Source organism: Neophocaena asiaeorientalis, unplaced genomic scaffold (assembly GCF_003031525.2).
Source record: "Neophocaena asiaeorientalis asiaeorientalis breed wild unplaced genomic scaffold, Neophocaena_asiaeorientalis_V1.1 scaffold407, whole genome shotgun sequence".
In the NCBI taxonomy this organism is placed as follows: Eukaryota; Metazoa; Chordata; class Mammalia; order Artiodactyla; family Phocoenidae; genus Neophocaena; species Neophocaena asiaeorientalis.
The window spans coordinates 113,048-129,005 of NW_020174060.1; the positions used below are offsets into that span (position 1 = coordinate 113,048).

A 15,958-nucleotide genomic window follows, 5' to 3' on the forward strand; every position below is an offset into this window, starting at 1 on the left:
AATCTGCCTGTTAATGCAGGGGACACGGGTTCGAGCCCCGGTCTGGGAGGATCCCACATGCCGCAGAGCAACTGGGCCCGTGAGCCATGGCCGCTGAGCCTGCGCGTCCGGAGCCTATGCTCTGCAACGAGAGAGACCGCGGGAGTGAGAGGCCCGCGCACCGCGATGAAGAGTGGCCCCCGCTTGCCACAACTAGAGAAAGCCCTCGCACAGAAACGAAGACCCAACACAGCAAAAATAAATAAATAAATAAATAATAAACTCCTACCCCCAACATCTAAAAAAAAAGAAAAAGAAGAGAAGAGACAGACACACACACACAGGAAAGGCCGTGTGAGCACAGGAGGCAGTGGTTGGACGGACGAGGCTACAAGTCAAGAATCGCAAGCGTCGCCAGCAACACAGGAAGCCGGGAGGGAGGCCTGGAACAGACCCACCCCAGAGCCTTCGGAGGGAACGTGGCCCCGCCCACACCTTGATTTTGGACTTCTGGCCTCCAGAACTGAGAGGATAAATGTCTGCTGCTTTCCATCCTCCCTGTGTGGTGCTTTGTTCCAGGGCCCCTAGGAAACAAACACAGCGCCTTTGGTGAAGGAGTGCCGCAGCACAGACCCGGGCTGTTCAGCCCCCTACCCCGCCGCCCCCGTGTGTGCAGGGGAGAGGCCTGCGGGGCAGCGAAGACAGGCAGGCAACAGCCAGGCGATTCTCAGATACTGGGGCCCAGAGACAGGCTGCGCTGGGCGGTGTCACTGAAGCCTGTGATACAGGCTCTTGTCCCAGTTACAAGCCGGTTACAGCCGACAGCCACCCTTCCCTACCGACTCCCATATCCCCGCCTCAGGGTGACTCCATAATTCACCATCACTTCTGGAAAGGGAACATTCTGCAACCACTACACGAGCTTGCTTTCAGTTGCTTCCCGCTTTTTCTCAGGGGTCTGACCCCTGGAAGTGTGGTTTGTTGCCTTGGGCCCAGGGGCAGGAACCCCTTTCCCTCTCCCAGGATACAGACACTCCTTAATACGGTGAGTGAATGTGACCACAGTACCCGGCTGGCCGAGAGCCCAGTCCGAGGAGGTGAGATCTCAGCAAGTCACCCCACCTTCCAGAGACCCCTCCCGACCCTCCACGTGCACTTCATTGCTGTTCACCCCTCATCCCATGGCCCTTCGCATGCTTCCCTTCCACACTGATCACTAGATCCATCCACTGAGCCCCTGAGGACCAGGAACGTTGAGGGTCCCCTCTGCAAAGACACCGAGCTTGGTGTTTAACTATACAGGCTCTAGGGAAACGCAAGTCAAGACCACAAAGAGGGCTTCCCTGGTGGTGCAGTGGTTGAGAGTCCGCCTGCCGATGCAGGGAACACGGGTTCGTGCCCTGGTCTGGGAAGATCCCACATGCCGCGAGCGGCTGGGCCCCGTGAGCCATGGCCGCTGAGCCTGCGCGTCCGGAGCCTGTGTTCCGCAACGGGAGAGGCCATAGCGGTGAGAGGCCCGCGTACTGCAAAAAAAACCAAAAAACAAAAAACAAAAAAACACAAAGAGAGATCACCGCACACCTGTTAGAATGGCTACTATCAAAAGAACAGAAAACAACCAGGGTTGGCGAGGAAAAATGGAACCCTTCTGCACTGTTGGTGGGAACGTAAAATGTGCTTTTTTAAAGTACAGGCTCTAGGATCAGAGCACTGGGTTGCTTTCATCACATATGCTGTGTGACTTGTGCAAGTAACTTAGACTCTCTGAGCTTCTTTTACCTCATCAGAAAAACTTGACCAAGGACAATGATGCCCACTCATAGGGTGGCGGAAAGAAAAACAGAGCAACACTTGCAAAGCCCTTAATTTGTAGTGTACTTAGCACAGAGCATTGGACACATCTTAGTTTATAACTACTATTACTATTCCCAGCATCGAACAGTGTCAGACACACAAGCAGGTACTGTATACATGTTTGTTGAATGAATGAAGGAAGGAAGGAATGACCTTGTTCAAATGGCCTAATTGCTCTGTGCTCAGTTTCCGCATCTATAAAATGGGGATAATAATGGTAGTTATTGTGAGTTTGGGCTCTGTTAATATATATGTAAAGAACTCAGGTCAGGCCCCGGCACATAGCAAGTATTAGATAAATATTAGCTACCATTACGACTAGCGGTAATCACAACAACCCCTTTTCATACTGCCTACCCTGTCCCTCGTCCCTCGATAGTTTCTTTTGGGGTGGCTGACACAGGGAGGTGTAGTGCTGGGACCAGCTCGGTGAAGGGCTATGGGAGAAGGGAGTCCTGAATGTTCGATGCCTCACTGGCAGAGGACCTGGAACAGGGTGTCCTGGAGATGTGAGTTCTCTCTGCACTGGCCCTGAGCTGGGTGACCTGTTCTCATCTCAAACTGTGCAAATACCTGATCCCCTGCAGCCCGGAGCCTCAACATAAGGTATAGCACTTAAGGGTTCCCAGTTCCTCCTGGTTCCTCCCACCTCCTCTCGGTCTCTTCCAGTTGTAGCCACCTTCCAGACTCACCAGGACCCTCCTCCTGGCAAAGCCATCCCTGACTGTTCCAGCCCAGGCCCTCCCCCTTCTCTGAACTCCTCCAATACCTGTATCCTGAAGAACAGAATAGAACACCTGGTGGTGTTCTAATATTCACCTGTGGTGGTCTGGTGGGCCCAGACCACCACATACGATGGTCCAGGTGTTTTATGAAACTCAAGCCTGTCTCCCTTCTAAGGTTTAGGTTTGTGAGTCAGGGATCTCGCCTTTTTCTTCTCCGGAGCGTCCCAGGGCACCCAGCTGCTTGTCTTATATCTGGACTGTAGATGCCACAACGTCAAGATCTTCTGTTCAATTCCCTACAACGTTTACGCAAGGCTGGTTGGACTCCAAAGCTCACCAGTCCTTCTGGGTGGAGGATTGCAACGCCTGTCTCCCTGCCTTCTGAGCTAGCCGGCCGAGCCGGGGGAACATCTGGAATCTTTCCGACTCAAGATTCGCAGGGATGTCCGGCAGGTCACGCTAACTGGCATGTTCTCGTCCAACCCTGCAGATGGAGAGGAAGGAGATACAGGAGGAGGCCACTCGGAAAGTTCTTTGTCTTCCTAATTATGTGATAGGCAGACTTCGCTGAAGCCTGGATGAAGGCTCTAAGTCTACCGACTTGATTTTGCTCTGATTCCATCGCTGCCAAACAGCCTCTTTATCACTAACTTAGTTTCCCAAGCATAGTGTTACCTAGAAGAAAAATAGGAACACTTAGAGCATCTGAGTACTTTCTGATACGAAGCGCGCCGGCTGTGGGGTTTACAGGGATCTCCTGCTTTTTGAAAGCTCGAATTATGCCACTTCACTTTTATGAAAGACCTACGTTAGTACCTGCTTCCGCTAACTGCAAGGAATCTGAAGAGGAGTTTTGCTTTTATGAAAAGTGAAAATAGCAGCCAGCGTTTGTCTTGCCCTTATAGAGGCAGCGTACCCCAAGCAGCGAGAGAGACCCTGCGAAACTCCTTCCTGGGGACCACGCTCCGCATGCCAGCATCAAGCCACCACAGCTTTGAACTGTGTCTGTGAGCATCTGTGCTTCTTCTCTATCTGTTCTGTGCAGCCATTAGCAAGATGTGTCCAAAAGTGATTGCTTCTCCACTTTACGATGTTTCAGCTAATGGAAGGTTTCATAGGGACGCCCTACTTTAGGATAGCTGGGGAAACCTGTATTTAAAACACACCAGGCTGGCTCCTTCGCTGACCATTTCCCCTCCTTCTCAAAGTGGAAAGGCAACAACTTAGGAATGGAGCACGTGTGTGCTTTGGGTGCCGGTTCATTGGTGTGGGTGCTTGAAGGAGCCAGCTAAGCCGTGGGGACGCCCGAAGCAGGCAAGAGGCACTGTGCTCTGTTCACTACTGTGCTCTCACTCAGAAGGGCCGCCTGGCTCTTCGTCTTTTCCGCCTCCTCCAGCACAATGGTCATCACCAGAATGGCTGTGGGGCTGGGCCCCACCTAAGATTTCCCAGGTCTTGCATATTCAGACCAGTTGGACTTAGAAGACTGGGATAGGAAGGAGGTGGGAACCCAGGAAAAGGACCAGGAGGAGGGACTACCCACTTGCTCTTTGCTCCCATCCTTCAGGGCTCACTTTACAGGTGTCCTCATCCCGGGAACCTCCTCTGACTTTTCCTGAATTTGGGACGCCACTCCCAAAGCCCTCTGTGCTGGCCCTCACCCCGCACTCCTCACGTTTCCTGCAAGCTCTGTGAGGGCAGGGTCCTGTCTGTCTTGCTTACTATTGTTTCCCAGTGCCTAGCGCAGGGCTTGGCACATAGTAGGTACCCAATAAATACTTGCTAGGGGGGCTTCCCTGGTGGCGCAGTGGTTGAGAGTCCGCCTGCCGGTGCAGGGGACACAGGTTCGTGCCCCGGTCAGGGAGGATTCCACGTGCCGCGGAGCGGCTGGGCCCATGCGCCATGGCCGCTGAGCCTGCGCGTCCAGAGCCTGTGCTCCGCAACGGGAGAGGCCACAATGGTGAGAGGTCCGCGTACCAAAAAAAAAAATACTTGCTAGGGTTATTTTTGGTGATAGTGCCATTAGAATTGGAAAAAAAGCCTCAGCCCTCATCAACACCAGCAACCTTTTTTTTTTTTTTTTTTTTGCGGCATGCCGTCCCCATAGGAATGGCCAGGGGCACCCTGTCCCCTCTCTTTGCATTCCCTACAGTTCTAGCCTTTGACACTTGGCATGAGAAATGTATACTGATGTTTCTTCCTTGTCAATTTGAGCTAAAGGCAGGGAGCAAGATGGTGATTTAGCAATTAGCTGGATCACATTTTGATTTGATAAAGGCCATGACCGGCAGTTGGCTAAATTTAACACACGCAGGATAGGAAGCGAAGGGGTGTCTGTGTGTGGATTAAGGTGGGTGACTGGATGAGAAAAGTCTGGGGTTCCATCCCACCAACTCATTTCACAGCCCCAGAACCTTCAGATTGTAATTTTAATGAAACTTTCAGTACACAGATCACCATTCTTTCCCTCCCTCGTAGAGGTTCCTGACTCAGTCTTTGGTCAGGAGTGGTCCGGGAAGTGTCTGCTTTCCGATGGGGTCTCTGGGTGGGAGATTTCCAGGAACTCAGGCCTGAACCGTTCCCGGCAAGGATTCACTCTCAGCACTGTTTTTGTCCCGGACTGTCAAAGCCGGTTATCCTTTCCAGACTTCTCCCCAGCAGGACAGAGAGGGAAGGAAAATGGCCAGAGGCTGTCCAGGCCGTCGTGCTCCTCCGCCCAGGAGATGTCGTCGTCGGGCACGGGTCTCTGGAACCAGAGAACAAAAGAAGGCAAAGGCCTCGTTCCGGCCTAGAACGAGGCTCAGAAAAAGAGCGGGGATGCCACCACCTCGGTGGGAGTGGGCCAGACGGGAGCCAAGAGGTCAGATTCGGAGGTCGGGTGGTCGGCGCCGCCGTGGATGCGCTGGTGTCGCGCCAGGTGGGTCTTGCGACTGAAGCTCTTGGCGCACTGAGGGCAGGAGAAGGGCCGGGAACCCGTGTGGACGGCCTGGTGGCGGACCAGGTTGGTTTTGGAGCTGAAGCTGCGGGCACACACGGCACAGGCGTGGGGCCGACTGCCTGTGTGCACCGCCTGGTGGCGGCCCAGGTGCGACTTGCGGCTGAAGCGGCGGCCGCACTGCGCGCAGGCGAAGGGCCTGGCGCCGCTGTGGGCCCTGGAGTGGGCCACCAGGTTGGGCCGCGAGCCGAAGCGGCGGCCGCACTGCGCGCAGGCGAAGGGCCGTTCGCCCGTGTGCACCCGCCGGTGCCGCGCCAGGTGCTGCCCGTGGGCGAAGCCGCGCCCGCAGTCCGGGCAGAGGAAGGACCGCTGGCTCGCGGGAGCGCCTGGGGGCGCCGGTGTGCTTCGGGGCGCGCAGGCCGAGGGCTCGGTGGCAGCGGCGGGGGCCCCACGGTGCAGACGCTGGTGCATGGCAAGGTTCTTCTTCCAGCCGAAGCTCAGGCCGCAGTCGGAGCAGGAGAAAGGCTTGGGCCCGGGAGGGGACGGAGTTGGGGACGGGGCAGGGGACGTGGGCGAGGCGGACGCGTCGGGGGAGGATGGGGCGCGGCCGGCCGCCTCGTGGACCCTCTGGTGCCGCACCAGGTGTTGCTTGTGCGTGAAGCTGCGCGCGCACTGCGCGCACTGGTAGGGCCTCTCGCCCGTGTGGATGCGCTGGTGGCGGATCAGGTGCGTCTTCTTGCGAAAGCGCTTCTCGCACTCGGGGCAGGGGAAGGGCCGCTCGCCCGTGTGCGTCTTCTGGTGCGAGCCCAAGTGTATCTTCTGGCTGAAGCGCTTGCCGCACTCTGCGCACGGGAAGGGCCGCTCGCCCGTGTGCGTGCGCAGGTGGCGGGTCAGGTGGGCCTTCTTGCTGAAGCGCTTGCCGCACTCGGAGCACGGGAAGGGCCGCTCGCCGCGGTGGCTGCGCTGGTGCAGCAGCATGTGTGCGCGCTGCGTGAAGCTGCGGCCGCAGTCCGGGCAGGCGCAAGGGCCCTCGCCGCGGTGCAGCCTCTGGTGCAGCCGCAGGGTCAGCTGGTCGCGGAAGCGGCGCTCACACTCCCCGCAGCCATAGGGCTTCTCCGAGGTCGGAACCCACCCCGCCAGCGCGAGCCCGCCCAGTGCCCCTGGGGCCCCCGGCTCCAGCTTATAGGCGGCGGCCAGAGGCCCCAGGTCAGGTGCGGGAAGGGGGCTGGGGAGTAATGACAGATGCTGGGGCCATTCCACCTCCTCTCCTGCCTCGTGATCTTCCGCCTCCACCTTCACCTGCCGAATCATCCACTCCTCCCCTGAAAGATCAAAACAAGGCGAGTCTGTTAAGCCCCACATTTATTTATGCGCCGTTTATCTGCCAGTACGACCACTACTTCCTGGAGCCCTGAAGTCTAGCCTCTGCTCTTTCCACTGGAAATTCCTGGGAATGACCAAACCCAAAGATCACTGAAAGTCTGCCTCCCGCGCTCTGCTGCGGGGACGCTTTCGCCCCGGTTTGCCTGCCTCCCTGCCTCTGGACTAGCCTCCCCTTACTCTCCCTCAAGGTTCAGTCCTCAGGTTCCTGTCCTGGCTCATATGTCCACGTGGCCCCCCCCAGATCTTTCTGTTCTGGAACCTCAACCTCTCATCCCCAGTTGAGCAACTCCCCTGCGTGTCCTGCAAACTGGTTACAGCTCAGCAGGCTTACCGCCAAACACCCCACCTTCCCAGATCTACCCCGCTGATGTCAACAGTAGGTCTACAGCCTCCTTCTCCCATCGGGCTGGACTCGGAACCTTGACCTTCACCTTTGACGCCCCCCTTGCTAACTCCTCCCCAGTGGCCACTGAGTACCCCTGCATTCCTTCCTGTGGTTTCTCAAAGTCTCCCCCTGCTCATATGCCCTTCGCTGCTGCTTCTAGGGCCAGGTGGGAAATCCCAGTTTAAGAAGAGGATTGAGTTTACAGGACTTGGAGGACCAATGGATGGTGCCACCGCTGGAGAAGCAGGGAGGGCCCTCTTAGGGAGCAGGTTGGAGATGGGTTCCCCTGGAGCTTTGCCCGCTCTTGGGCACTGCAATGGCCCAGCCAAGAGGAAGGAGCTCAGGACCCAGACCGGGAGTGTCCCCTTCTGCCACTAAGCAGCAGTGTGACCGTGGTTGAGTCACTTAATCTCTTTGAACTAAGTGTGTTAGCTCGCTTAGGCGTAAAGGTGGGACCAGCTCATGGTTCCTAAATCTGGTGCCATGTCATCATCTCCCGGGCAACTTTCACAAAACGCATCTATGGGAGCCGGCCCGTGAATCTGTTCTCTTTCTTTCAAGCTCCCCAAGTGATTCTTGTTTGAGAACCTTTGTACCGGCTGATCGGAGGTCCTGTCTGGCTCTAAACGTCTGTAATAGCCTGAGCCTTGGTTACAGTCCACGTGCAGTTTCACAATTAGATTTACTCCTAGTTTCCTTTATCCGTCCATCAGCTCCAAACAGCTACTCATCGTACTGTGATATCGCTTTCATTTTCACTGTGCCACTCTCCTACTGAAGGACCGTCAATAGCTCCCTATTATTTAGAGGATAAAGCAAGTTCTAGCTGCATCCGAGGCTCACGCCAACCTAGTCCAACTCTCTTAATACTCCCAGGCATAAACCCCTCACTTCAGGCAAGCCGGTCTTCTGTAACCCCAGTCACATGTCAACTTCCCTAGTTCGAAGTCTCTTAGCCTAGAATGTTTTCCCATCCTCCACCCTCACCCTCATCCAAGCTGGAGTCTACACCTCTCTCAATATGGAGCACAAGTCAACAAAATCTTTGACCAATCCAACGCACGAGGATCTCATAAAAACACTTAAATGTTGACACTTTTACACTTCCTTGTGACATGCCTTTATTGTAATTTGTTCTTTTCATTCTTTATTCTGGCTCATATTGGTATCATATTTCAGTTTCTGGAGGGCAGACATCTTGTGTTCTGTTTCTTTATGCGTCTAATAAAAAGGAGGATTGCCACCATGTACTGAGTGCCAACTGCAGATGGAGCCCTGTATACACTCTCTCACAAACCTTCACAAAAACCCCTGTGCAGAAGTGAGTCTTATTTCTCGTGAACAAGCTGAGGCTCCTCTAGCCTATCCAAGATCACTCAGGCAAAAATTGTGGAGCAAGGATTCAAACCAGGACTGTGTCACTCTAGAGCCCCTCTCTTCCCGCTCTACCTAACACAGCCTGGACCTAGTGGGCACGAAATAAGCCCTTGTGGAATAAGTGACATCACTCAAGCAGAAGGTGATAAAGCTGGTGGTAGTGGAAGGAAGTGACAGGTAGGACTGTGGAGAGAGAACGAACTGTTTGATCGCCTTGCGTATGGGGGAGATGCGTCAAATACAACAGATTCGGAGCATGTGCGTAGCATCGAGATCAGTGGAGATTTGGGGGAAGGAGCATGTCTGGGGAGAGACAATGAAAAGGTTGGTCAACGCCATATGTCTTCCTGGGAATCATATTTCAAGTTGTCAACAGGAATGAACTTTGGGGGAGACAGGCTGGGAAGTTAAGGCTTCTGGAGGATGTTGAGGTGAGAGTGTGTTTCTCTTTGGTGGCCAGCCTCTCTGATTCCTGTTGTCTGTGGATGTAGAATTCCCTCTGCGTGCTGAAGCTCTACAGCAGAAAGGTGCCAGGGCCTGATCCATCTTGGGTTGGTAGAGCCTGGGGGGGCTGCCTCCTCAGATAGCAGCTCGGGAGCTGGCAGGCCCCTGCTCCCTCCGCCTGGCCCCCTGGTGGGATGGAGAGCTGGGAAGACTCACCTGGGCAGGAGCCCATGGGCTCAGCCTTCCGTGGTGCACATGCCCGGCCTCCTCTGCAGGGAGCTTCAGCTTGTTCAGTGGGGGCACCTTCCTCTGGTCTGGGGGCCTCACGCCCTGGCAGAGAACAGGCTACCTCAAGGATGCCGCAGACATCAGAGATGGACAGAGCTCCCCACTGGCGCTAGGAAGCAGGGGCTTTTGACACCCCGGTCCCAGCCCCACCGGCAGGATTGCATCCCACATCATACCTGCAGGGGCTGAATTCCCAGCTGCCCCAGGGCAGCCTCAGGCTCCTTCAAGCAGGGCAGCTGCTAAGGCCGTGCAGGTTGCAAGAGCCACAGCTGTGAGGAGTTTCTGGAATATGTGTGTGTAAGATAGTGGAAGCAAGGAAGGGTCCCTGCCCTGAGGCTTACATGAGGCTCCTAGGAGGGGAGATGGGGAACCTCCCAGCCACCAGATGGACTCCAGTTCCAAGGCAAATCATTAGAGGAGATCGGGGTGTCAGAAAGCCAGGTCCCCGCCTGCCTTAGGCATCTTCTCCCCGTATCTGCTTAGCTGCCTCCCTCACCTCTTTCCAATCTTACTTTCCCAATGAGGCCTACTTTCACCCCACTATTTAATCCTCCAGCCTGCCCCACCCCTACCTGCAGTGGTCTCAGGCTCCCTCACCCTGCTTTACGCCCCCAAAGCACATACCCTCTTCTAACACGGGTTATAAGTACACTTATTTCTACATTTGTTGTCTGTTGACCCTCTGCCCTCACTAGGATTAAGCTCCTGGAAGGTAGGGATCTTTGTCTCCTTGGTCACTGAGGTATCCTGAATATCTAGAATAGCATGGAGCACGTAGTAGGTACTCAGTAAACACCTGATGAACAAAGGAAGGAAGACTCCGCCCTGAGCCACCTTCCCTGGTCCCCACTTACTTACCTGAGCATTTGCCCAGCACTCTCTCTTCCCGGGGAGGGGACATCTGTTCCTGGGCATTATGGGACTCTTCCCCAGGCTCACTTTGGGGGGCCATCTCCGGCTGTCCCACAGAGAGTCCTGTTACAGGCAAAAGGATGGGTCCAAGTAAAGCACAAAGTACAGAAGAGGTGATCAAAGATGGGGGGGTCTTCCCCTTCCCAGCCCACCCAATGGGTTTTCCCCATGTGCTCAGGAAGGAAGGGTCTCTAACTAGGACAAGGGACAGCCAGGCCCTGCAGTGGCTCGGCCAGGTATCGACCTCAGCCCTCTTGCACTGAGTCAAGGACAGGCGACAGAAGGAAGAGAGAATAGATTTAAATATCCTGGCGTTCTGTGAGTACTAGCACAACCTCCAACATGGACCAGGCATTCTTCCTGATGAAATCCAAAAGGATGCTGCCCTAAAGAAAGGCTCCTCGGGTCTCCGGGGTATCGGGGTGGCAACCTCCTGAGGATGCTCTGCTGTCTGGATTAGGGGAGCAGCAGGCGTAGTATGCTCTCGAATCCCCCTATTCCCCTGCCCCCCATCCAAGTTCCTTCAGTTCTGCTGGCTCACCCAGGGACCTGAGGGCCTCGAAGGTCTCTCTCATGGCAACCCAGGATAACTCCTCCTGGGGATCCGGCCACAGACCCTAAGGAGAAATACAACCTTGTTCAGATTTTTCTCAGCTTCCACCTGGGTCCTGGCTCTGCCCAACCTCTCCCCGTCAGCTATCTCCAGGAGCTCCAAAGGTGATGTCCTCAGGTACAGGTGAGGGAAATGAGGGAACGTGGATTTCAGAAAGCAGAGACCTTTGAAGGTGGACCAAGGCGAAGGCCATGAAGCCGTTTCTGCAAGCTAAGCTCAGCTCAGCTCTGGAAATCAGCCTGACACCCTCACCTGCAGGTCTCTCAGAGCCAGCACCGGCCCTTCAGCGCTCCCCACCCGCCAGGGCCCTTGCCTGGGGGTGTCAGGAATCAACCGATTCTCTGGGGAGAGGGTGGAGGGTGGGAGACCAGAGGGGAGAGCGGGGAACTTCGTCTCCTAGGCCCTCCAGCTGTCATTGCAGGAGCCGGTGAAATAGGAGCCAGCCTAGGGGCGGAGGTGAGTATCACTACTGGGCAACTGGTGCGGAGGCCCTCGGAGGAGGGTCCTCACCGGAGGCAGGAATAACTCTAGCTTCACCTCCCCCAAACCATCGCCCCTCCCCCGCGGGGCTTTCCCAGGCTTGGACACCCGGCCCTCGCGCCGCCTTCGCGGCTCCTCCTCCAGCGGGTCCCCTGCCCCTCCCAAAAAAAAAAAGGGGTGGAGGAGGGAGAGGAGGCAAGGAGGAAGGGCTCTGGGGCTGCGAGGGAGGGTGCCGGCAGGCGCGGAGGGAGGAGCCAGGGGAAAGGTGGAGCGCGGGGCGTCGGGGGGCGGTGTGGAGTTGGGGGGAAAAGGAGGGGGCCTGTTAAGGGGAAGGGAGCTAGAGTCTGCGCTGCTGTCTTTGAATCGCAAGTGCACGGCGGAATGTGTTTGCGCCGCGCTCCCGCGGCGGGATCGAGTCCCCGACTGTCGGTCGGTGGGGTCGGTCTGGGAAACTGCGGCCCTGCCCCGGCTCTCCACCCTGATCCCACTCGGATCCACCCAGACCCGTACCCCCCCGCCCCCCACCGATCTTAGACCCACCGCGGGAGCCGGGTCCCTTGGGGGCGGTGAGGAGAGCCCGAAGGAGACCAGGCTGGGCCCCAGTGCCTGCTCAGAACGTGACCTTCGAAGTAGAAATTGGGATGGGGGCTTTGAACCAGGTCACCTGGAAAAAGGCAGGGCTGGCGAGGAGGCGTCGGGGGTGAGGCCGGAGTTGGATGGGGTGAAGACTCCCCAGGACGGCATCCAGGGGAGCCGCTGCTGTTGAGAGGGCAGAGTCCCCTGGGCGTGGTGGGGAGCGGATCCTCCTACCCGGCTGGAAACCTGCCAGTCGGGTGTGGAGGGGTGCCCTCAGCCCTCAGTCATCCCTGCCCCTGGTTGTGACATTTCTCTTCAGCTTTGCCACTTGGGCACCCCAACCCCCTGAAAGCTCCCCGTATCCCGTCCTCCTCCATCTAAAATGTGGGCTGGTTATTCCAGGCCTCCCTCTAATCTCTTTCTCCAATCTCCTCTGGGTTCCAGCTTCCTCCCTCCTGGCCTCTTTAGAGGGAAGGATGTGACTTGTATTTCTCCCCAATCCGCGTGTGGCTTTTCCGGGAGGGGTGGGGATGACTCGGTGTGAAGAGCAGCCTCCCCTGGCTTCCACACCCCATCACCTGGAGGGGACACCAGGGCACAGAGAAGCACAGCGTGTAGCAGGGGCACATCAGCGTTTGTTGATGCTTAGGGTGAGGGGACAGGAACAGGTGGTGCCTGGAAGAGCACAGGGTGCCTTGGAATCAGCTGTGGAGGGCTCTTCTACCTTCTGTATGGGCTGCTTCAGCCACTCAGTGTGTGGCCTGGTCATCGGGCTGCAGGACGGCCCTGGGAGCAGAACACGTCACTGTGTGCCAGGATGGGGCACAGGCACCTCGGTCTGTGCTTGTAAGACCTGCAGTGCGAGTGTGTGTTAGGTGCCAGAGGGAGAGTGTCCAGGTGTGCGTGTGTGAGAGGCTGGGAACAGCTGGGTGTCCACGGCCTGACCCTGGACCTTTGCGAGGACCCCCTCCGAGAGCTCCCTGAGGGATTCACCGCGCCTTCTCCTGCCCCAGGACGAAGGGCCGGCCCGGAAGAATGCCTGGCAGGGCTCTGGTTCCCGGCAGCCCCCCCCCCCCCAACCCTGCCCACCACAGGTGGGGTGACTGTGTGGGATGCTTGGAGGCACATCAGGTTTAGGGGTCGGAGGGTTACAGGATCTGAGGCCCAGGCCACATTCCAGCCTGGGTGTCCTCGGAGCTGGTAACCGGTAACCAGGATGTAACCAGGATTCCCCTGGGGAGCGAGCTGCTGCCCAGCCCTCTTCCAACCGGATGCTCAGCTCAGATGATCCCATCCGGTTGCCCTGCCCGCAGGCCCCTCTGCCCCCTGCCCCCCACACTTTCTAGCCCAGGCACTCCTCCCTGAGGCTGGCTCTCCTTCCCCTACCTGGGCTTCCTGGTTCTGGATCCCAGGGACCCTAGGAGAGCAGGTGGACCCCCCGCCAGCCACAGATGATCACCCTCAGTAAGAAGTCAGACCGCACAGAGGGAAGGGCGCACGCCACCCCCTGTCCGCAAACAGTCCAATCGCCCTGGAAACCCCATTCCTTCTGCTCACTGACCCTCGTTTCTGGAGTGCCTGGCCGGAGAAGCAGGAAAGGGACAGGGGAGAGGCTCGTACACTCAGGATTTGAGGCTGGAAGGCCGTGGCCCTGTAACTCTTTAACACTATTGTGGGGTCACGGCCCCCCTTAAGAATCTAATAAAAGTTACGGAACTGTCATCAGAAAAACGCGCACACAAATTCCAAAGTATTCGCGGAGCCCCTGTCCCACCTCTGATTCCCAGGAGGCCCCTGAGGTTTCTACTGGTAAGGAAATTGAGTCCCAGAAAGAGAGGGAGGCTTGCCCCTGTCCACGTTAATGGGTGGTAGGGCTTGAGAGTGTACTGTCAGGGACACACGGGCCCCCCATCACACACACACACACACACACCAGGAAGGGGATTGTTTGGCTGTGACCTGGGACACACGGACCCCCCATCACACACACATACACACACACACACACACACACACTCACTCACACACACACAGGAAGGGGATTGTTTCCAGGGAGAGCTGGCCTCAGCTGGCCTCTGAGGGGATTGCGCGATGTGTAGGCAGGTCCAATCTGGTTCTGGGCAGCTGGGCATGGGGCTGAGATAACACCTCCCCAGTGCCACGGGCCTCACGCTCGCTGTCTCAGGCCGCCTTGGACACACTGACCCCAGGCTGCAGTAGCAGCAGTGTGGGGCTGGGGAGGCCAGCCCCAGCCTCTGCTCACCTGCCACAGCATTGGCTCCCCAAAGCCTCACAGCCCCCAAAGGTGACCTGGGGGTCGCCATGCTGCTCCCTGCCCTCCTCTGCGGGACGGCATGGGCACTGGCTAACGGGTAAGCAGCCCACCCTGGGGCTCCTCGGACTAAGATCCTTCTCCTCCTGCCGCAGGCCCAGGCCCCTCTGGGGCAGCCAGACTCCTTCCCGCACCCCCTTCTCTCAGCCTGCGTAACTTAGCCTCCCCCTCAGCTAACTAACTCTCCACGGGGAGTGGGGTCACAGGATAGGGCCTCCCAGAGAGACGCGGACAGTGGCCGAAGCTGTCGCTCCCCATCTATGGGCAGGCAGTGGTGTGAGTGGACAGAGACCATCCTGGTGGAGGAGGAAGTAACCCCCCGTCAGGAGGACCTGGTGCCCTGCACCAGCCTCCATCATTGCCAGCGCCGGGGCTGGAGGCTGGACTTGACCTGGAGTGGCCGTGCAGGGCTCTGCCCCATCTACAAGTGAGTGACGTGGAGCCTGGGCTAGCTGCCGAGCAGGAGAGAGCCGTGGGGTGACATCCTTAGAATAGGGGAGGACTGAGTGGTGACCTGGAGAAGCGGGCATTTGGGAAGCAGGTCGTGGGTGGGCTCCAGAGGGGCGGAGGGTGGGGGTGGGGGTGGTGGATGAGTGGGCACTTCCGTGGGCAGTGCAGGGAGAGTCACGATGCCTGCTCCCCGTGACCCCCCTTCAGTCCGCCTTCCCGAGATCATTCTCGCTTTGGAAATGGAGACCAAGAAGGGAAAATTACACGATAAAGCCTCTCAGAGAGTAGGTGACCAGACTGAATGTCCCAGGCCATTCCCAGGGATGGGGCTGAACACTAACATCTTCTCCCCTCCCCCTACCTGGTGGACCCAGGCCCCCGGAAACCAGGCCTGCTGCATGGAACCTGACGGTGAGGGCTTGCTGCCCAGGCTCGGGGTGGGGGTGGGGGTACCTACTGCACCCTGGGTAAGCGCCTGAGGTTAGCCCAGATCCAGGGTTGCCTGGAGGTGGCAGTCTGCCTGGGGAGGGAAGTCCGGTCCAGGCTGACCGTCTGGCTCTGCCCATTCTCTCTTTCTACCCACCACAGCCCTTGCCGAAGCCAGCCTTGAGGGCCACTGCTTTGCCACATGGCTGTGCCAGCCGAGGGCAGGCTCAGCTAACGCTTCTGTGGGAAGCCTGGAGGAGTGCTGAGCCTGGCCTTGGGGACACAGCTGGCGGGATGGCCACTCCCAGCCCTGCTACAGCTGCTCCAGCCACAAACTCCCCGGTGGGTCCACAGACCCCAGCCTGCGGGAAAGGCACAGCCCCGGCCGTCACCTGCTCCCCCGACAGGCAGTTAGAATTCTTTTATTTTTTATTAATTAATTTATTTATTTATTTATTTTTGTCTGCGTTGGGTCTTCGTTGCTGCACGTGGGCTTTCTTGTTTTTAGTTGCAGCGAGCGGGGGCTACTTTTCGTTGCCGTGCACGGGCTTCTCATTGTGGTGGCTTCTCTTGTTGCGGAGCACGGGCTCTAGGTGCGCAGGCTTCAGTAGCTGTGGCACACGGGCTCAGTAGTTGTGGCTCACGGGCCCTAGAGCGCAGGCTCAGTAGTTGTGGTGTACGGGCTTAGTTGCTCCGCGGCGTGTGGGATCTTCCCGGATCAGGACTCGAACCCGTGTCCCCTGCATTGGCAGGCGGATTCTTAACCACTGTGCTACGAGGCTGCAGACCAGGATGTGTG

The 15,958-nt window shown here is 57.4% G+C and overlaps 2 protein-coding genes across 10 annotated transcripts in view; one reads left to right on the plus strand and one right to left on the minus strand.

Annotated features, from left to right (window-relative positions):
* Positions 1 to 4,969: 4,969 nt before the first annotated feature.
* ZNF467 (zinc finger protein 467) lies at positions 4,970 to 12,058 on the minus strand. 9 transcript variants are annotated; one of them, XM_024754464.1, is made up of 5 exons: positions 12,040 to 12,058; positions 10,824 to 10,899; positions 10,229 to 10,345; positions 9,299 to 9,412; positions 4,970 to 6,815 (listed from the first exon to the last, which is right to left on the minus strand). In XM_024754464.1, the coding sequence occupies exons 2-5, from the start codon at positions 10,855 to 10,857 to the stop codon at positions 5,359 to 5,361; spliced, it is 1,722 nt and encodes a 573-aa protein (XP_024610232.1). In that variant the 5' UTR covers positions 10,858 to 10,899; positions 12,040 to 12,058; the 3' UTR covers positions 4,970 to 5,358. The 9 variants fall into 9 exon arrangements, 7 of the variants coding, with proteins under 7 accessions (XP_024610232.1, XP_024610231.1, XP_024610228.1 ...); XM_024754463.1 differs by lacking the exon at positions 12,040 to 12,058 and adding an exon at positions 11,209 to 11,532; XM_024754460.1 differs by lacking the exon at positions 12,040 to 12,058 and adding an exon at positions 11,148 to 11,532.
* A 5-nt stretch (positions 12,059 to 12,063) lies between these two features.
* Positions 12,064 to 15,958, plus strand: part of SSPO (SCO-spondin) — a 29,259-nt gene continuing 25,364 nt past the window's right edge. The window contains 5 exon segments of the mRNA XM_024754499.1: positions 12,064 to 14,323; positions 14,552 to 14,710; positions 15,108 to 15,174; positions 15,176 to 15,200; positions 15,322 to 15,546. Of these exon segments, the coding sequence (XP_024610267.1) occupies positions 14,274 to 14,323; positions 14,552 to 14,710; positions 15,108 to 15,174; positions 15,176 to 15,200; positions 15,322 to 15,546 (526 nt within the window). The 5' untranslated portion in view covers positions 12,064 to 14,273.